Here is a 20,980-nt window from a genome sequence, read left to right as displayed (position 1 = left end):
TTCTTAGACCACAGTAGGGTTTGCAATAAATCTTGTCTGTATTGAAGTGAATAGAGTTGAGCTAATGGAGAAGATGACCAGGGCACTGGTTTAGGTGTCTGCTGCTCTCTAGGAGATGGATGGTTAGCATTTAAGAACATGTGGTAAAGGGCTTCATATATCCCAGGAGGGGCTATGGCTCATCAGGTAGTTTGCCATGTCTCAGCTCCTGCTTTGGTGAACAGAGTGAGTGAATTGTGGGCACTGGTGGAGAACTGTGCAAATAACTCAGGATTTATTGACTTCCCCTCTGATCCCAACATCTCATAGCAAGGCATTCAGAGGATTTTAGTGTGTCTGTATTGCTTATTTCTAAGAGTGCTCACACAGGATTTTCCATAAGGGGTAGAATATATGTCAGTTAAACATCAGGCATTTTTAGGGTTATAGGTTACCCGGGATATTTATCTAACCTTCCTGGCTGGTTCTGTCTGGATACATGCTCTACACAAATTTCCTCTCTTTAAAATTACAGGTGTCCCTGACTCAGCTCATGGTTGTTTTTCAGAAAAGATCAAGGGCAGTAAAAAGTTAATATTGTAATTTCCACTGCAGAACTGAATGTTGTGGGATCTGAAAGGCAAATACAAATGTACTCTTAGTTTTCTTTTCCTCTCCATGTAGAACTGGCACCTTGGAGCCAGGAGACAAGCTGCTAGCCATTGATAACATCCGACTCGACAATTGCTCAATGGAGGATGCTGTGCAGATTTTAAGGCAGTGTGAAGACCTGGTCAAATTGAAGATTAGGAAGGATGAAGATAACTCTGGTACAGAAATCCTGATGCAAACTGGTGCCTGTCCACTGTAATGACATTTCCCAATAGGTAGTGCAAACTAACAAAGATAAGGGCTGCTGCTATCCAGTCACCACTTTCCAATTGATTATAGTCTATTTTTGTTATTCTGCCCTTAAGTGATGTCTGGAAGGTTAAAATCCTATTTGGTATGAGTGTCACTGAAGACTTCTGGCTTTTGCTTTTAGAGGCTGCAAGTCTTTCCTATGACTACTTTTATTTAGGAAATGACAAGAATTCAGCATTCCTGTTTTCTCTTTCAGACGAGCAGGAGACAACTGGTGCTATTATCTACACGGTGGAGCTGAAGCGATACGGGGGCCCTTTGGGAATAACCATCTCTGGGACAGAGGAACCTTTCGATCCTATTGTCATTTCAGGCTTGACTAAACGAGGGCTGGCAGAGAGGTGAGGTTGGGGACAGAGCAATTGAATTGATTTGAGAAGGGGTCTTGAACCATGCCAAGTTTCGTCTGCTGTCATGAACTCTTCCTTGGTGTCTTAGTCTGCTAAGGAGGAAAGGTGCTCTGAAGGTACCAAGTGACATGAAGCAGTGGTGGGGGCTGTGCTGCTGGGGTAATGAGAGAGACACTTCAGGAAAAGTCAGACTCAGTGAGTCAGGTCAATTCTGCAGCCAGGAATACATATTTATTTGCCCCTCTTCTACAGGGGTGCTTCCTGGTCTGGGATTTGTTAGGAGAGTGCCCAGCCTGCTTATGAAACCACCATAGACTCTGTCCAGGACTCCTCTGTTGCTAAACCGGCTTATGGCCATTGCAGTGGTGTGTCCTGCTGAAACCAGGGACCTCAGGTGTATTCTGACCTGTCTTGGCTTGTTGCTCACTGTGTTACATGTGAGGTATCTCAGTGCAGGTTGGCATGCCCAAACATCAGGCATTTATACTGAATAAATGTAGGAACAGATTTACCTTCAGTCACCGGGGAAGTTACTGTGTACCTGGGTCTGAATATATGTGGATGTGTGGGATTTAAAAGATCAGGACATTCCTGAGAGTATAAGTGGAGCTGAGTCATACACTCTATCTTAATTAATCTTTCTGTACGGGAGCTGTGACTTGTAAATAGATCATTTCAGCAGCCCTGACTCATGCTTCTCTGAGGGTCTCTTACTTTGTGCTGCTGACAGGCAGGACAGCAACAAAAAAAAGCCCTGAACAAACTGGTGTAAAGTGCAAGACCTTGGGGATGTTTGACAGCAGATCTGGCCTTTTGCTTTTTTCTGTTTCAAGACCACGCTGCCTCTTAGCTGGACTGTGAAACAGCTCCATGTCCTTTACTGCATTGGGTCCCCAGAGGTCTCAGTACACTGCTGTGCATCTCCATTGCTTCCCTTTGGTGCAGAATGCAGAAGGTCTGTGTCTCCTGGGAAGGAAGGGGATGGACTTAGTCATTAGTGATTCTTCTCGCTGGGGATTTTATATCAGTGCCTGCCCCAGTAGGGTTAGATCTTCTTCCCTGTAAAACAGTAGCCACTAAGTATCCAAGGCTTTTCTATGTAGCACTTCTGTATTGCACCTGCAACCCAGCATGAGAGAGGTTAAGAACAGCCAGCTCAAATGCTGTCAGGTGTCAGAATTCAGAATTGTACCTTTGTTGATCTCAGTTCCCTTTGCAATTCCACGGCTGTTCCTCCTTTGAACTCGGACGCACATCGGTGACTGCTGCGCCCAGAAATGCAATGCAGGCGAGTGCTGCAGTACCACTGAATTTTGATCAGGAGAGAGCAGCCAGTGAGGAATGAAAAGTGTTGTGAGAAGAGTGATGGAGCTGTTCAGCATGCTCACTGTGGCTGAGTAGCAGATAACAGCATGGGGACAGGGCAGCACAGGGATGTCTCTGGGTAACCTTGGCTCCCTGTGGGGAGGGCGAGGAGCACTGGGATGAAGGCTGCTTGCAGGAAAGGTGCATTTTTTTCTCCTGTGAGTGAGAGAAGGGGATGACTTGACCTTGTCAAGGGAAGAGGGGCACTCCTAGTGCTATCCTAAATTGTCCCTTTCCTGACATCTCTGCCTTTATCTGTGCCACAGATGTCCTTAGCCAGTCTGTGATTGAAAGATGGGGACTTAAATCCAAATCTGTGCTCGTGCTGGAGCACAGGACATGGCTCAGCAGCACTGACACTGGGACCTGATCCCAGCGTCTGATAACAGCAATCCACAGACCATTCTTGTAGAGGCACAAGTGAAAGTCTGCACTGCATTTTGGGCTGCTGGCAGTGGGGAAGGCAGGGTGTCCTCTGGGATCTGTCACACATCTGTCTGTGGGTGACTGGCTGCCTAAGTCAAAAAGGCTTCAGAGTCAGATGATTTAGGTTTTATCTTGACCTTGAACTTTTTTTTTTCCTCATGTCTGATCTTACAGAAACCTACAAAAGCAGCTCAGGCTGTTAGAGTGGTGTGGAGCTTTGGCTCTCTCCCGTGTTACTGTCTGTGTCCCCTCCTTTAGTGCCTGCATATAGCTTAAACCTGTGCCACAAGAACTTGTGTTTTCCTTCTTCTTGACCAAGGGAGTGTGCTGAACACTGAATTCTGGTTGCGGTGTAATGGTTCTCTAAGAGCAATTTTTGGCTATTGCTGACATTTTAAAGTGCCAGACCAGCCTCCTTTCGTGTCAGCTAGTCAAGTAGATGGGGGGGGGCTGTAGGAGAGTTTGGTCTAGGAGTATCCAGCACCAAGCCATGTTGGTGGGGAAGAAAAAGGATGGTGACCCTACCCATGTGCCATGTTAATCCCTACAACATGGATGCAGCCACATCTTCCCCAGTACTTGCTGAGAAGTTCTAGTAGCCCCTTTTACACCTTTCTGCTTACCTGTTACTCAATTCTGTTCTTGCATGTTTCCTCTGAGCAAGGAGGGACATGCAGCCTGTGGCTCCTTGGGTGTTCGAGGTGAGTTAAGGACTGTTGGTAGTAATGGAGAGGCACGAGGGTCACTAGCTGGAAACTGCTTTCTCTGTCAGTTCTGCTCAGCTTCTGTCTGCCTGGCCTCACAGGGGGGCCCTGAGATGACTGGACTTTGGTTTGCTTTCTCCCCTTTGAAGAAAAATACCTGGCTGAACATGACCTTTCTCTTTAATTGTTTCTGTATTTTTCCCTGCTGAGAGATTTTCACAGTTACTGCAGAGCCATCATGTTGTTCAGGGCTGGGTGGTTGGGCTGGTGTCTTGGATGGATGGGTCCCCATGCTGGCTTCAGGGATACAGCAGGAAACCCTTGAATGCTGAAGCACTGCAGTGAGAAAAGGATCTTGTGTAAACTGCCAGCAGTTTAGCTTGATTTTTTTGACTACAGTAGATGAAACTTTCAAGACAAATCCTCCGGTCCCAGTTTCATCTGTAATTTGTTTGAACACAGAAATGTTCGTTTCCCTGCCAGTTTTTCCAGGCTGATTTGGTGGGACAAGACGGACATCTAGTGGCTGGTGGGACCATCATGGCACTGCTGAGTACCTCAGCAGCAGCAGAAGCCTGAGCAGTCCTGCCTGCTGTTGGCTGCATTTCCTGCTTTCATGTACTTATTGTGGAAGTTTCACAGCAGTGTGTCTACAGAATTTTCATGTTTTGGAGAAAGCCAAGCAGCTGTTTTGCCTGCCTTGATATATCAAATTCCAGTTCTGCAGGAACTGTCTGCAGGCCAGTTTGGAGATGCAGCCTGAGGGAGACGAGTTGTCAAAAAGTCAGGAAGGACAAAAAGATATTGCAGTCCAGATTTGCATCTCCTCCTGACTCCATCACAGAGGTTCCTGACAGCAGAACCTCCTGCAGTACTGGAGGAGGAGGTGGTTGCTGCTCTCATGTGCTGGTATTTGGGAGCTGCAGTGTGAGTTTGGGAAGCTCAGTCCAGCCAGTGGTGAGTGTGAGCTCCAGCCTTGGCAGTGGCTGTGGCAGTGGACACATCCTGCCCTGCCTGCTCCTCCCAGAGCTTCACTGGGAAGAGGTAAAGTGAGCCTTTGTCTCTGAGCAGACAGAGGGGAAGGATGGAGAAGGGGGGAGTTGCCATGACTTGTTAGTTTCCTCATGCCTGTTGCTGAAGCCTGAGGATTTGTCTGGGTGAGAGCAATAGCCAGTGCTAGAACATGGCTTAGCAATAAAACACAACCTCTTCCTGAGCTGGTGGAGAAAGTCACAGGGGTGTAGCTGAGGAGGGTGAGCTTTAAGCATATCATTAACTGCAGCTGGTTCAGCTCATGCTTGCACACACATGAGCAATTTTGTTGAGCTGTTTTGATTCAGGTTTTTTCCAATAGGTTTCTAGGTTTGTCTCATAATTTCTTTCCATCAGGGTGATCATGTCCTTCAGTTCCATGTTTGATGCCTGTGTTGAACTCCACACACTGAAAATGCTTGTGCGTTTAACCCAGTTGCATTGAAGTGTTTTGTCTCTAAGCTGGTCTGCATTTCCAGTTCCTGAGGGGCTTGGGATTTGAGGAGGTCATGTGTTCCCATATGTATTTGTATGTCTGTGCCCATGGAAGCTGGGGAAGAGCCAGATTCCTGGTGTGTGGTGAAGAGGAAGTCACAGCTATAGAGTGTACCAAGACGGAACAAAGATATATTTTAAAGTGCTGACAGTTAATTTCTTCCAGCAAGAGCTGAGTGTCTTGTCCTCCAGAGGAATTGCTTCTCTGGAGTTCCTGACAGTGCCTTTTCCCTCCAGAACCGGAGCCATCCACGTCGGGGACCGGATCTTAGCGATCAACAACGTGAGCCTGAAGGGCAAACCGCTGAGCGAGGCCATTCACCTGCTGCAGATGGCAGGAGAGACTGTCACCCTCAAGATCAAGAAGCAGACAGAGAGTGAGTTGAGGAGCTGGGGTGGGGAGGGGGAAGGCTCACCCCAGCAGAGACCCTTGGCCATGGAGCAGGCGCTGCTGGGGGTTTCTGTCCTGTTGTGGAAGGTGAGAGGAGGCAGTGGAGTCATGGGCATGGCTGGGCACAGTGGAAAACATGTGTGTTTCTTGAAATTCAGACTCACAGGTGAAAGAAAGGCAACCCAAAGCCTCTCTGTGGTGATGGGAAGAGATGAGACAGCAGGTTTATTGGCAATAGTAATTTTTAGTTCAGATTGACACCTTGTGCTGTTGTTGCCATTCCCTCTCTGTGTTGGTATTTCCCACAGAAGTGAAGCAGAAGTTACTTTCAGAAGTATAAAAATGTGAGATTTTAAAAAAAATATAATCCTGCTAAATGAGCAAGGAGACTCTGAGATGGCAGAATCCTTGAATCCCCTTCCGCCCCCCCAGTCTTTAATTCAACTTTTTGAAAATATTTGGCAATAAATGTCTTACACCTCTTTTCCTGGCTTGGAGTTCTAGGATCATCTTTCAAAGCATATAACTTCATTCTAGGGATCCCCTTCTGGTTTCCCTGCCAAGCTCCCTGTGGCTTTGAAGCTGTTGTTGACATAGTATAAAAAATATATAAAAAATAATCAGAAGCATACTTACTACTGGCGGGTCACTGTTTTTTGGGGACAGAAGGGTGATTAGCAAAAAAGAGGGATCATGCAAACTTTTCTCCCTGGTTGCATGACCACAGGCAAACAGAAGCTTTTTCATTAAATTCAGAAAGTACCAGGTGCCTGGCTTCATTCCAGTCTCTCCCACCCCCAGTATTTTCCTTTTTTTTGGTGTCATGCTTCTAGAATCTGTAGATTTGTCTGGACTTACCCAGCCAATGGCCCACAGTGCTGTGGGAATTAGAAAAAATCAAGAGATAAACCTTTCTAAGCAAGAACAGCCTTTGGGATGCCTGTCCTGCATCTGAAAAAGTGGCATCACTCTTAAATATAGAACCTCTATAGAACTCAAAGCAGTTTGCAGATATGTGGCAGTGCACCTGTTTTACAAATGGATGAAGACTGGGCAGGGAGTAGAGACATGGCAAATAGAGATAGAGCTGGGGAGTTGATTCCACTTCAAGAAGCCCCAGTCTCTTCCCCTGTAGCCAAATATCTTGGTCTTTGGTCTGAAATGCTCTTTTCTCCCCCTGCTGACACTTAGCATTGTCACAGGCACTTGGTAAAATAATTGACATGCAAGTGCCTGTTGGAAACTCGTTAATCATTCTGAGAATGAAGCAGGTGTAATTGAAATTTCAAGGTAATCTTGAGTTAATCGTGGTGAGCAATCTTCTGAAGGCTTGGAAAATAGGGACTTTCAGGACACCAGGCTTTGTTTGGTAAAATAATCTGTCCTCATTGACAAATGCAGACTTTCAGAGGGCTTTTTATCCCTCAGGTCAGAGATCCAGGGTGTGGATGGCTAACAAGATATCTAATCAACAAGGACTTTAAAATATTCAGTACAAAGAAGTGCTTGTGCTGAGAAACCATTCTTTGCATACCTTTTGCCTGAAAGGAAATTTGATATAATGATAATAAGGGTCTGTTAGCACTAAAATAATGAAAGGAAGCTCTGAACTTCATCATTCACATTCAGCTCTCATTTTCCAATCGCTGATCAGGGGAAATTCTGCCTCAAAATACCACACCCAGGAATTCCACTGTTGTCACATGCATGGAAGACTCTGGAGAGGTGGTGATTAGCTTTGAGTTGTACAGAGGTTGTACAGTTGTGGAAGAGGGCTGTAACTTCAGCAGTGGTAGTTGTCACTGGTGTCTAATTAAAACATCTGTTTGTAGCCAAGTTTGCAGCCAGCACCTGCCCTGGTGCTGCTCTGAGTATAAAGGAGGTCCTCTGAGTCCAGAGAGGCTATAGGGTATTGCTGGCAGGAGCCAACCTTTCTCTGGGCAAGGCTGTTTGGAGGAAGCTTCCAAATGTACAGGAAGATGTGCTTGTGAATTGAGATTAGGTCCCAACTCTCACATATGTGGTAATCCTCAAATCCCTATGGCTGCTCCTTGTATTCCATGTGCTAAAAACTCAGAAAGGCATTTTTTCTTGATTCAGCTTGAGATAAGAGTAATGCATTAAATCCTTTCAGCTTCATTGCACATGCCTTTCTCAGCTACTTTTGAAGAGCTAAAGAGGTATTTTAAAGACTTACAGTACCTGGGCTTGCTCCCATGTCAGCATAAGCTTTTCCCCGAGGCTTGCTCTTCATGCCTGCTAAAGCAGGATGTTCTGGTTGCAGAATCCTACCCCAAGAAGTCGGGGAGCATAAACGAAGTGAGTGACCCAGAAGACGAGCTGACAGACTCCCAGAAAACTAGCAAGCTGTCTGAGATATACTCCACCACAATTCCAAGTGTGGACAATACTGTGGAGTCCTGGGATGGCTCTGCCATTGATGCTGGGTATGGAAGCCAAGGTAAGCCAGGGTTGTGTTTTCTAAGGGGTCTCTGCTCTGTCTGGATCTTGTCTCTGAACATGAGCCAAAGCCTGTGGCCTGACCACATTTGTATGGCCTATTGCTTCCAGAAAGGAACAAAATATATTTTAGAATGCACTCAAGTGGTGCTTTGAGTTGGTGTATCTGTTTAGGCTTTTACTGGCACATTTGTTCTGGCTTATATGGCATCATACTGTTCTCATAATTTTCAAAACCATTACAGCACTTTATAATTCACATAATCAGAGACAGTATTCACTGGCCATATGCTTTACAGAGTATTTAGTCCGTAGCTTACTTTTATTTCTCCAGAGAGGCCCTGTAGGACATAATAATCCTCTTCAGGATGTTTTAAAATCCACTAGAATGTCTTGTGACTAGGAGCACTGGCTTAACAAAATAATTAAGGTAATACTACAAGAAAGTATCTCTCTCTAGTGAGTGATCAGATGAACACAAGTCTTCAAGGTCAGGTTTATTCAGCTATAGCTTCTAGCAGATGTGGAACTGGAATGGAGGATACTCTAGTCATGGGAATATATTTTTACTTGGAGAAAAGCCCTGGAAAATAGTTATACCAGTTGAGATTTAGTGATGTAAGCTAGCATTAGCTCGTGTTGAAACAAACCAAAATCCTGAATCAATGCACAACAGGAAAGGCTCCTGTCCAAAGCAGAATGTGAAACCAGGGAGGGATGCTGCAGGGCCCTGCTGCAAAGTGTGAGTGTGCTGGGCTCACTGCACTCTGGCCAAGTTCAAAGGACAGCGCTGCCCAGGTGTCTCTTTCCCCATCCCTGCGTCTTCCTTCAGCCTCTCTTCATCTCAAGTCTTAATTTGGGAGCCCAGTTGGGACTGGAGGCTTCATTAAGGAGGAATCCCCTGGCCTTCATAATGCTGCAATCCTTCTCCATCTAATTGAATGTTAACACAAGTTGGACACTGGGAAGTGATTGCTTTGCCGGTAAATTGAGAACAAGTAATTGAGCACAGTGCCCCAGGGAGCCAGGCCGGTGCCAAGCTGCCCAAGATCCACACACTGCAACTTTGCTTCAGGGGCTCTCTTGTCTTCTCTGGTAATTGCATTTGGCTGCATGGTGGTGTGGTGGTGCTGGTTGGGAAGAGGGGTGCTGGAAGGTAGGGAGAAGGGCATGGATGGCTGCCCATGGGATGGCACAGAAGGCAGGGTGCAGGGAAACCTGTGAATCAAAGAGCCTGGAGACTGGGGGTTACACCCCAAATGGAGAACTATAGATCAGCCTTGTAGGCTTTTAGGTTTATCCACAGCAGTAGGAGATTGCTCAAGGAAGGATTTTGGCAGGGAAGTTGTGCTTGGCCTGGTGGGAACATGCCACCAGGTGGCTCTGAATCCCAGGGATCCCACCCTTCTCTCTGGAAGGAGGAGGTGAATCTATAATGATTCCAAGTGACTGCTCTGGACACATGCCCCTGTCCCCAGCCCAGACCTGCTGCCCACCCGCTGCAGGGACCTGCATCCAGGGCCCTTGTCCTGCTCTGGCAGGCAGCGAGTGCTTCCCACTGCTGTAAGATGTTGGCAAGCAATTTTCCTGGGGCTTTATGCAGAGAAGTCTAACCTTTAAAAACACACAGAGGAAACAATCAGTTAAATGAAATAACAGGCCTTGGCATTTCCAGAGAAAGTGTTGGCATTGTCTTTGGGTATTTCCAGTGCTCGTAGCTGTTTAGGACGTCAAGTCTCCCTTAATTACTTGTTTCTCCATTACTTCTTCCTGTTTGCTTGGCACGGTGTGTGATGGGAGCATATGGTGCTTCTTGGAAAGGGCCTGAGAATCTCTCAGAAACACTGAATGGGCAGTAGGAGGTGGGCAGGGGACTCAAGAGATTTATTTCTACTGCAGGTGGCACTGATAGTGCTGAGAAATGGTCTGTTTTGGAAGTTTTCTGTTTAGGCATCTTCTCATGAGACTTGAGGATCTTGTGACTTGGTGGTGATGGATTTTCATCTATGGAGTAAGACACTGCAGTATGGAAAAGTCCATGGGGGCAGATGTAGTGAAACTTGTCTGATTTCATACTAACAGTCTGTATTGATCTCCTGTCAAATGTGATATAGATGAGCCTCCTCTGCTCTCAAGCCAGCAGAGTTTTTCATCCTATTTCTTGCTTTTCACACACATGTCCCTGAAGCAGCTTCCTGTATCTGCACCAGCTGATCCCAAAGACATGGGAATTCTGAGAGAACTGGCTGGCAGCTCTTAGGATAAGAGCTGATTTTTCCTTATTACCACCACTGTGGGAAGCTTGTCAGGATCTTCCCTTTGCCCTTTGAAGAACTTGTTGTATTTAAAGGTGACTGATTCAACTACATAATTTCTGCTGGGTTCAGTGTGGAAACAGGAGCTATTAACCACAGCTGGCACTGGCTGGAGGCAGGATCTGCATCTGTATGTATGTGTACTCCCAGGTCTCCCAGACCCACACCATAAAACTACTGAGAAGCAGGGGAGAAAAGGAGAAATGGGGCAGCCCATGTCAACATCCTGAGAAGCTGCTTTGGTTAAAGCCAGAAGAGACTGGAAGAACTGCTTTTGGATGACTGAGATGGAAAGTGTACAGTCCATGTGATCTCAATTTTGGGACCTAGGGAAGGAGGCTCTCCTGGCTCTGCATGTCCTACTCCCTTTGGGGTTTCTGACCAGGTATTGGCCTCTCTCTTCCTCCACTCCTTCTTGCTTTCCCTAGGTACATACATACCCCAGGCTGCTGGCATAGCCCTCCATCCACATGAGTGGAGACACAGCAGGCAGAAGAGCAGCACCCCTCCAGCAGACCCCAGGAAAAACTACCCCTACATGGATGGAAGCTTCAGTGAAGATGACTGGGACAAGCCCGGCAGGTACGGAGAGGTGGGAGGAGGCAGGGAGGTGTTTGGAAGTATGGGTGTCAAGGCAGAGGGACAAGGGGGGCATGGGAATGTGATGGAGTGGCCAGTAATGTCCCACTTGGCATCAGGCAGCCATGGGGAAGGATGCTGGTGGTGCACCAGCTGTGTTGGGCCACCTCCCCATTGCCAGGTTACCCTGAGTGTAGCTGTGTGACAGCTCTGCCATGGCCAGGTGACATTTTGTGTCTGGAGTTAGGGTGGTCTCAGCTGCATGGACCACAGGTTCCTACCATGTATTTTTGTAGTTTAGATGTAATAAATAGACATGGTCGGGGCTGTCCCTCTATGTGTTGGCAAGGCTTTTTTGAGTAAGGATGCAGCTTCACACCAGCTCAGTGCCACAAAGCAAAAGAGGCCAACCAAACTCTTGGAGGACCAGTGTGAGGTTGCATATCCATGTTAAAATCTACCAAAACTGTGGCTGGATTCTCTCTCCATCACACTTTAGCCCTTCCAACACCTCAAACAAAGCTACACAGAGTGAGCATGGTCAAATTAATCCCCCAGCTCAGTCAGCATGGGAAAAATGCTGTGACACCTCCTGAGAACAGGGAAGCAGCTGCAGCTGCCCTGTGTTTTGGGTGGAAATCCTGCTGGATCTGCCTTGGCCACAGGCTGCCCCTCACTGAGCCACACATAATGGAAAAGGCCCATTGCTTCAAAACTTCCCTCCCCTCAACATCCTCCAGAGTCCCCACAGTTGTGTGTGTCGTGTTGTTACTGTCGGTTCTTTTTTCTCCTATTTTTTTTCCTTAACTTTTGTTTGTCCAAACAAAACCCTTAGAACATCTCATGGCCATTTCCACCTATTTAAAGATGATCAAGCTGGCAGGAAGGCTGGCAGCGCTGGAGACTTTGTTCTTGTTTTGCCTCTCAGCGAGAGCCAGCTCACAGAGGTCACTGCTCCCTCCCGGCGAGGCTGCTGGCAGCTGAAGTTGGCAAATCTGAGCCCTTGAAACCCCCGTGTCCCTAATGAGGACTCCAAGCCCTGATGTCAAAGTGCAAGTGAGATGGTTCATGCTGCTGAGCCCTCTTTATTAAAGAGAAAAACAAACTCTGACAGCCTTTAGCCTGGAAGAACCTGCTGACCCAGTGATGTGGGAGCCCATTCTGATTCATCTGTGTCCTGGATGTGTTTGTGTATTGCTGCTCTGAGAGTCAAGACTGGTAACTAGAAAGGACATTTGCCTCTTTGGAAACCTGGGAGCAGAGGAAGGAAATGAGTAAGGGGAAAAAAATAAAAAAAATCCTTTTTGGGGGAAATTTTGGTTTGTTTTTATAAAGTCTTGCTGGGTGTTTATTTGACCTTTCTGCCTGGCATAAAGGCTACTGTCCTTTAAAAGCTGATGAAAGATAGGGGGTGAATTTAAAATACAATAAGCCATGTCATGAACTGCTCTCTTCAGGAAGTCCATGATCCCACAAGGAAAAAAAGGGTGTGTGAGTGAGTTTCTGCCTGCTACAGACTCCCATTTAAACCAGTGGATCAAAGGGAAAGTGTTTGCCAAAGACTTTGCAGTCGTTAAACATCTGGAAAAAGACAAGGGGTCATTATATATTTAATGGAGGCCAAGCTGTCTGTGACATGTACTCAAGTAAAATGTTTTGACTTTGCTGAGTGGCTCTGGTGAATGAGTGTCCCTTCCTGTCTGTGGAGCTGAAGACCATTAAACCATGCAAGATACTACCACATGGTGCAGAGCTGGAGCATCATCCATGCAGCTCCTTATGAGATGCATTAGGGCTGCTCCAATATCACTGTCCCCTTGGGGCCCTTCCCATGACTCATTAATGGGTTTATCATGATCTTGATTTAACACCACAGAGTGTTTCCTTCAAGAGGCTCCTGTTAAACAGAGCACTGGTGGTCTGAGTTTCGCAGTCTGGTGTCCAGTAAGCAGTGTCCAGCATCACAGAAGATTTCACCATGTTTAATTGCTGTTTGATTTAGAGATATGAGAATTGACCCTGGCTTGTGGTCAGAGATAAAAAGTGCTGCAACTGCCAAGGTGGGGAATTGCAGAACCCCCAGCACACAGTGGTCATGTTAACATGTGTTTGTACCAGCTTGAGAGAGGTTCTCTCTAACCCTACTCTCTGTTGTAGACAGAACTGGTGGCAAACTTTACACAGCTGTAAGTGCCAAGACTGCTATGCAGCAAAAAAAAGAGAGACCTCCTGAAAGTAACAGCTCAGTTCCCTGGCCATCCCAAAGCAAATGAAACTCGGTTTGTATGGGTCGTACATGACACTGTTGATACTGCTGGCTGTAGTGTGCGTTTGCTTGTCCAGCCCAGGGCAGCCATTTTTATATACATCTTTGCATTATTTACTCTCATAGAGACCTAATGTATTTATCATTTTCTCACCATGTCTGTTACCCTCTGTGTTTTTCTCTCTCTTCTCAGGTGTTCTGTGTCTCAGATCTGAGCTCTATCCCATCAGCCTTTGTACTAACAGTCTCTGAGGCTCCTGGTTTACCCATAATGCATCCTTTTTTCTTTCACTTCTCTATTTCACCAAAAGGTCTTCCTAAACCTACAATCTTCCTACAGGCACTTTTTAATTTACCCTTTGAACTTTGACATTACTACACCAACTTAATGCTTCCTTTGAAGGACACTTGCCCCGTTAGTAAATGCATGGAGGTCTCGTATGTGGACTCTTGTTTGAAAAGTTCATATTGTTTGCTTTTGTATATGAAGACTCTTCAAGTCTGCTTTTACTGGTGAGACACTTGCTGTAGCCTTGCAGCTTTCACCCTGCTGCAGAAGAGTGCTGACAATATTTGGTTCCTACGTTACAACAGATACCCCAACCGCCAAAATGGCCTTGAGACCACTCATGAGGACAATTTTTGGCGTGTTTTTGGAGAAGCTTTGGAGGATTTGGAAACATGCGGCCAGTCTGAACTTTTGAGGGAGATTGAGGTAAATCACTTTCTGAATTTGTTGCTGACCTGACTGTTTTGCTCTTTCCATAAATGTTAGACCGTTTCCCCAGATGTTACTTGCCCACAACATCCCTGAGCTGCCGGTGGTGTGAAGGGTTTGAGTTTAATTCCTGTCAGGCCTTGTGCTAATGGGTAACTTTGCCTCATTAGACATCTGCTTGTGTGTGCTCTTTTCCTGAGCCCATGTCTTGCCTGCCAGGAACTCCACGCCCTTTTCATGAACCGTTGCTGGCCAATAATCTTCACATGACTGTTGGCAAGTCTTCCCTATCCAGTGGTAAACCCTCTGCTTGGAAAGATATTGTCTGTCCAAAGCACTTGAAGGCCAAGCAAGAGGAGCCCCAGAGACCCCCACTGGGACTGAAGCTTGGCTTGCTTCAAGTACCGACAGACACACGTACCTTGCATTCAGCTGTCACTCTGCCGGAAACTGTTTCAGTGAAATAGGTAATTGGAAGCTTTTCAGCCAGCCTTCCCCATGGAAAAATCTGAGAAAGTAATTGCTTCCTGCAGAAATAAAGGTGTTTCCTCTCTTCACAAACCACTTTCTCTTTTCTTTATCCAAAATGCTTTGGAGGTCATGTTATTGTGTCCGGTTATAGGATGAGGAGCCTGGATTTCTAAGTCATGGGATGCAAATAAAGGGCCCCCTTGAGACTGTGAGCAGCAGGAAGCAAACCTGCCTGGCAGGATGGGGCCTGTGCTGCTCCCTTCCCTAGTTCAGCTCCCACAGCCTGAACAAAGGAGGAGGACCCCATAAGACCATCTCTCCCTGTGCCCTTCAGGTGCAGAGGACTGGGGAGAACTCTCTGGGTCATGCCCTCCGTCACTCCCAGGGGGACTGGTTTGTGTACACTTGCATATTGTGGAGGCTTCAGAGAAAAAAAGGCAACTTCTGACTAATCGAAGGTCGAAGAGGAAAGTCCGGCTTTGGCTTGTATTGTGACAAGGGACTTGCTAATTGTTCTTTCCTCCTTGATCCTTAGCAACTGTAAGTGGAGGAGGAAATCTCGATTAAATTTATTGTGCTGAAGCATGGAATGCTGTTTTTATTATCTTAATGGCTTAAGAAAATGCTGACTTAAAAAATCCCACAACACACTCAAAATCCCAAATCCTCAGCTCTCTCAGACTATAACTTTTTCCCTTGATCACTTATTTCCTGAATCTGAATGTATTTAGAAATTAGTTTAGGCAGCTGTTCTCAACCTTTCTGAACAGCAGTTGTTGACTGCTTAAGAGAAAATGCCTCTCTAAAATGACACATAAATATTTTTTTTCTGCTGGTATCTAAATGCAAAAGGCAGGATTTGTTGGACTCTAGTTTGTTTTCCAGGGATCCGTGGTGCAATTGCTGTTTTATGCTGTTTGGAGCTTTGACAGTTACAGAACTGTTTTTAAACATATAAAGGAATCTTACTGAAAGCTGAGCACCTCCAGGGTTTCTGTGTATCAAGCAGGTTTCTAGAATATTTTGAAAGTTTTGAGGACAGAAGGGAAGTGCTCTAGTTTTAGCAGGAATCTGTTGGGTTCAACTCCCCTTTTATCAAATCCAAAATACTACTGATCCATTCCTCCCTCTCCATGTGCTCAGCCTTTGTGAAGTGTGCTGTGGGATGTGCAGAGTTCATTGGGGCCTTTGCTGTATTGCAGCTTTCTTAGCCCCAACACTCAGCCTCCTGTGGTTTTATGACAGTCAGAGATTTGATTTGTTTGTATTTTTTTTTTTTTAAATTGGCCCTTCATACTTTGCTTTTAAATAAGGAGTCATGCAAGGCGAGCCATGATAGCCTAGAAACAGGTTCACACACAGTCAGAATCCAATTCCAGGCTATGAGTATAGGAAGAAATAGGCTTTTTCCAGTAAGGTGTGTCTCTGCTTTGCTTTGAGGGCAGCCAAGACATGGGAAAAATAATGGAGAGCAGCCACAGGCGGGAGAAGTCTGGAATTGCCCTTTTTGCACTAAACCTAAAGCTTATGGAAAAACTTTAGGAAATTACTTATGGTGCTGCAAAGAGGATTTAAATGCTGTGAAGATGGAGAAGGAGCCCAGTGCTGTTGGGTCCTGGCTGGTTGGGGTGTTTGCAGCCTGTGGGAGAGGGTAGTGGCATGGTATGCACAGACCTTTCTGTTTTCCCTGGCTCTGGAGTGCTGGGACAGCACAGCACAACACCCTGGGGGCTGAAGCAACCCAAGGGCAGTGACCAAATGTACCCTGGCTGGCTGTGCTGTTGTTTGTTAGCCTGCCTTTCAAGTATGTGGTAAGTCAGTGTCCTTCCACGTAACAGGTATTTGAGTTTTGCCCAAACTTGAGCTCGTCATGTGTAAAGACCTGAAAAGAGCAAAGATAAATGTTTTCTGTATTTTATTCAACCCTTTTTTGGATAATGTGGGTAGTGCTGGCATTTTCCAACTGCCATCATAATTCGCTTTGTTTGCCTTTGTTCCACCTTGGAGCAAAGAGCTGAAGGGTCTTGATTAGAGATTTAGTTGGATATTTCCCCTGTGCACAGGAGCAATTGCTCTTTGACTCGCCACATTTAGTGCTGAAGAATTTTTCTGTCTGCTCCATACCTTTCCTTTAATTTCTTCTACCTTTTGACATTTATTGGCACTGCAGACCCTTTGAACTTGAACTTTGAAATTACAGGTTTCATTACACTGTTTAAATGGACTCTATGACCTGGAGCCAGCTGAGGTTCCACAGACTGGATTCTTGACTCCTTCGTTAGCTTTGATCAACATAATCTCATTAGTGAAAAGCATTGCCAAATGGAGTTCAATCTACTTAGGGGCATCTTTTAATGGATGCTATCAAGGATGACCAGGCTTAAAAACGACTTAATTTCATATTTTTAACTCAATTTTGCTCAGTGACAGCTCCTATTTACGGACAGATAAAATCCTAATTTTTGTGCTGAATTGCCCTCAGTGGAGTCCAAGGCATTGACTCCTCCGGGCCATTGCCAGCACTGTGTGATGCTGAAGAGGAGCTGCAGCCTGCAGAGTAGGCTGGAGAGCCAGGCTGACACTGGCTCCTCGGGGAGCTCCCTGAGAATGGTGTATGAGTCCTGCTTGACTCAAGATGGTTCGTGCTCATGATGAGGCCTGCCTGGCCCAGTTGGTGTAGAAGGGCTCACGGAAAATAACGCAGTGCTTCACAAATGCTTCCTTCTGTGATTAACTCCCTATTGGGGTGGGGGTGGAGAGCACAAAGTGGCTCAGCCATAGACCTAGGAGCAAGCTGCCAAGGTCTGGGAAGGGCTCTTACAGCCAACAGGAAGAGCTGCTTGGTGCTTATTTTCTGATTGATGGGAGCAGCGGTGCCGCTGAGTTGTCCGTGGCGCTGTAGTGGCCGCGTGGTCCAGCTCTTCCTGCTGCTGACTCAGCAGAGTGACGCTGTGCCCTCGCCCTGCAGGCATCCATCATGACAGGGAGCGTGCACAACCTGGGCTTGGAGGGCAGCAAGCTGCTCCTGGACTCTGTCAACCCCTCGGGAATGAGCCCGCTGAGGAAAGCCAACTCCAGCTGCACCGACGGACAGAGCGAGGGCAGCAGCTCCCCTGCCAAGAAGAACGAGAGGAACCTGGACATGAAGAAGATTGAGAAGGAGATGCAGGAAATCATGTCCCCAACCCCCCTTGAGTTTCACAAGGTTTGTGTCACCAAGGGTGGGTGTAATTGTGGCACTGCAGTACCTCAATGGTTAAAGCTGTAGAACCTTTGCAATCTTGTAAGAAATCTGCTTTGCTCAGAGGGACCCCCAGAAACTGGTCCTTGTTAAAGCTGGCCCTCACCAAGGTCTGCAGCAAAGGTTTCCAGAAGGTCAGATTAAGATGAAGGAGCCCCTTCAGAAGAGTAATGGGATTTAGCTGCCATCATTCAGCAGGGTTCAAACCTTGGCTTTGCTGTTTCTCTTTATATAGAAGATTTCCAGGTCCTTGTGTTTTGGCATTTGTTAATTGGTGCTACAGATAAAAGTGAGAGAGCTCAAAGTATGGCCCCCTGGAGACCCATCAGCTCTTTTCCTGTGGTACACTTCATTTAGTAGGCCACTTCTCAAATAAAAAACTACTTCCCTCTGCTTCCACTCTACTTCAGTGATGGGATACTGGTTTGATTTCAGCATCCAGCTGAATGTAGCCAGTTTAACCATTGTGCAAGGCAATGGTAATTAGGAAAAGTAATTAACTGTAGAAGCTGCTGATGTAGAATGCAAGCAGGGAAGGGACCTGGAGAGGTTTCAAAAATTTGATTGCCTTTTTCTTTCCTAATGTGACTTCAGAATGAAACCTGCAGTTATGCTAGCTGGAAAAAACAACCTTTTCATGTTTGATCTGCTTTTGCCCTTCAGGGCATGGCAAATGTGTCTTTAAATAAAACTCCTTGGTACCTGAAGGAGAAGAGCTGTGTAATTAGGCATGTTATAGGGTGACTCTTCATTCTGCTGGAGCATCTGGTGTTGGCTGTGTTTGGAAATGAGGATGAGGCCAGGTGGGATGTTCCTGTGTGTCATCCTGAGCATGGTCCTTCCCCGGACTGCAGATCTTTGAGGCTCACCCAGCCTGGAGCACAGTCATGGTAGAGATTCGCTCCCAGCTCATGGGAGGCAAGGGGAGATTTTGGAAGTGTTGAGGAATCAGTTGTCCCTGGTTCCCAGTGTTACCCCACGGTAAGACACTTCCAGCAGTGCTCCTCTCCTTTGGACAAGGCCAAAACGTGACATGCCCAAGGGAAGGATGATGAGATTGCCCGTTGCCTGTCCTCAGAGCGTCAGCACTTACTGATAGGAATTTTCTGAAAATTACTTGTAAATAATATGGAGAATTTTAGATGTTCCTGCTGAGTGATGTATTAAAAATGAGCTGTCTTCACATTTGATTCACTTCATTTAAAATTCCCAGTAAGCATGTTGATTTTTCATGTGCTGGTCTGGCACACCCAGAGGACACACAGCATAATCTGAGCAGGGCAGGCGATGCTCTATTACAAACACTTGTTTGTGTGTTTCCTCTCACATCCAAGAGCAAGGGACTGTCATGGGGTTGGTTTTATGCCAGTCACCAAAGCAATTCTCCTGTGGTGATGCTGTCAGGTAAATAAGGCTCAGTCTGTGTTATCTGCCCAGGCTAAGAAAAACCTGCCCAGGAGACCCAGAGCAGAACTGCTGTAGGTCTGCACACATTACTCATGCTGCTCCCCTCCTGGCAACCCTGTACCTCACCTCCTTACTCTGCTGTATTGAAATCTGCTTCTTCTCTTTCTGCCTCTCCAGATGACACTCCACAAAGACCCAGAGAGTGAAGACTTTGGATTCAGTTTGTCGGATGGCCTGCTAGAAAAAGGTGTCTATGTAAATATGGTCCGTCCGGATGGGCCAGCAGATCAGTGTGGCCTCAAGCCATATGACAGAGTGCTTCAGGTAATAAATGCAAAATGCAGTTCTGGAGGCTGGGACGGAGTGAATGAGTGGCTGAGAGGAAGAGAGAAGTGAGACCCATCCATGGCAGCACTAACTTTAATGAAAGGTAATAGTTAGCCAACTAGGTTGGCTGTTAGCCACCAACACTCAATGGGACCTGTGTTTTACAATAAGAAATCACTAGGTAGTACCTTCAGGTGGTACCACAGGTGGTACTCCTAGGTTACACTGGTCCAGGGCACAGTCTGTTTCGGCACTGGCCTTTTTGAGCTTGGACAGCTCAAAACAAGCAAAAAGCTGTGTTGCTTCCTTTCCTCGCCCTCAATCCTACTCCTAGTTTTTGGATGAACCAGACTGCATTGACCAATATGTGTTCCTGTGAAGCCCCTTGTGGAATTAAGTGAAGTTCATGAAGTTCTGTGCATGCCTTTGACAACTAGAAAAGTTTTCTAGGAAACACATCCTTCAAGCAAGGTATTTTTTATGGATATTTTTCTTTGAAAAATGCTTCATCTGAAATAGCTGATGCAGAACAGAATAAAAACTCTGGTCAAAAGCACAGTCTGTAATAAATGTACCCTGGGCATATCGACTACTGGAGGGACAGAAAAAGCCTGGTGAATTTTGGAGATTGGAGAGAAGCTCTGTGTGGATGAACACCAACTATTTTAGCTTTGAGGCAACTCAAATGGCAACTGAAGGAAGTGCAACCTCTGTGGAAAAATTGCTACAATTTGGAAATGCAGATATTGTGACCATATTTGGAAACACTCAGATGTTTAGTTTTACTAATTTCTAGGTGGGGGTTCTTAGCAGTCGGATTAGAGCCAATTCTTTATGTACATCAGGTAACTGGAGGACTGGCAGCACTGTGGGGAACCTTGTTTAAGCTTGTTATGGTCTCTCGTCAGTTGGCTGCTATACAATTATTCCTTCTCAGCTTCAAATAAAAGATGGTGCAAGAATGAACAAGAAGCTAATTAGGCTCTGGGCTGCCTTTCTGTTCAGTGTTGGATGTGCTGCTTTTTGTGAGTGCCAAGTGCTCTGGGAGGTGTGCCCAAAATCCTAAACAGAGCAGCATGGAGACTTTGGACACCCTTTTTCCACACGCTGTGCCGCACAGCTCACACCTATGGGCACAGGAGGCACTGCCATCGCGTTGTCGTGTGGAGTTGGGACTGAGGGATTGCAGACCTGCTACAGGTGACTCCTCTCAAGAAGTGCAGAGCTGCATTGCTGAGGATGCTGCACAGTGCTGCTGATTGTGGGTACGATGATGTGCTCGAAGGCCAGCGAAACACCTCGTCCCTGCTGTCACAGACCCTCTGCCTCTTGGCTGCATGGATTGACTGGAGCATGGCATTGCTCTAGTGGCACTTCTGCACTGGAGCTGCCTGGCTGGCACAGAGCAGGAGCAGAGCAAGCTTGTGGTTTATCTCCCCTTGTTCACAAGTGGGCTAGAAATTGTCCCTCTGCTGTAAGGGGCAGTACTGGGGTCTCTGTGCGGACACCAGCTGGGGTGGGGGGACACTG

The 20,980-nt window shown here is 46.4% G+C and overlaps 1 protein-coding gene across 2 annotated transcripts in view; it reads left to right on the top strand.

Annotated features, from left to right (window-relative positions):
* GRIP2 (glutamate receptor interacting protein 2) overlaps nt 1-20,980 on the top strand; it is a gene marked incomplete at its 5' end in the record, with an annotated part of 246,061 nt that overhangs the window by 222,460 nt on the left and 2,621 nt on the right. The window contains 8 exons of one of the 2 annotated variants that reach the window (XM_084214653.1): nt 664-809; nt 1,100-1,244; nt 5,513-5,652; nt 7,951-8,127; nt 10,870-11,023; nt 13,881-14,001; nt 17,444-17,680; nt 19,301-19,447. In XM_084214653.1, the coding sequence (XP_084070779.1) occupies nt 664-809; nt 1,100-1,244; nt 5,513-5,652; nt 7,951-8,127; nt 10,870-11,023; nt 13,881-14,001; nt 17,444-17,680; nt 19,301-19,447 (1,267 nt within the window). Of the gene's footprint in view, nt 1-663; nt 810-1,099; nt 1,245-5,512; nt 5,653-7,950; nt 8,128-10,869; nt 11,024-11,855; nt 12,030-13,880; nt 14,002-17,443; nt 17,681-19,300; nt 19,448-20,980 lie in introns of those variants that run through there. The other variant, XM_084214652.1, reaches the window with a different exon arrangement.

This window comes from Fringilla coelebs, assembly GCF_963513975.1.
Source record: "Fringilla coelebs genome assembly, chromosome: 13".
NCBI classification, from domain to species: Eukaryota; Metazoa; Chordata; class Aves; order Passeriformes; family Fringillidae; genus Fringilla; species Fringilla coelebs.
Note: the sequence above shows the minus strand (reverse complement) of the source record. Positions and strands in the feature narration are given on the sequence as shown.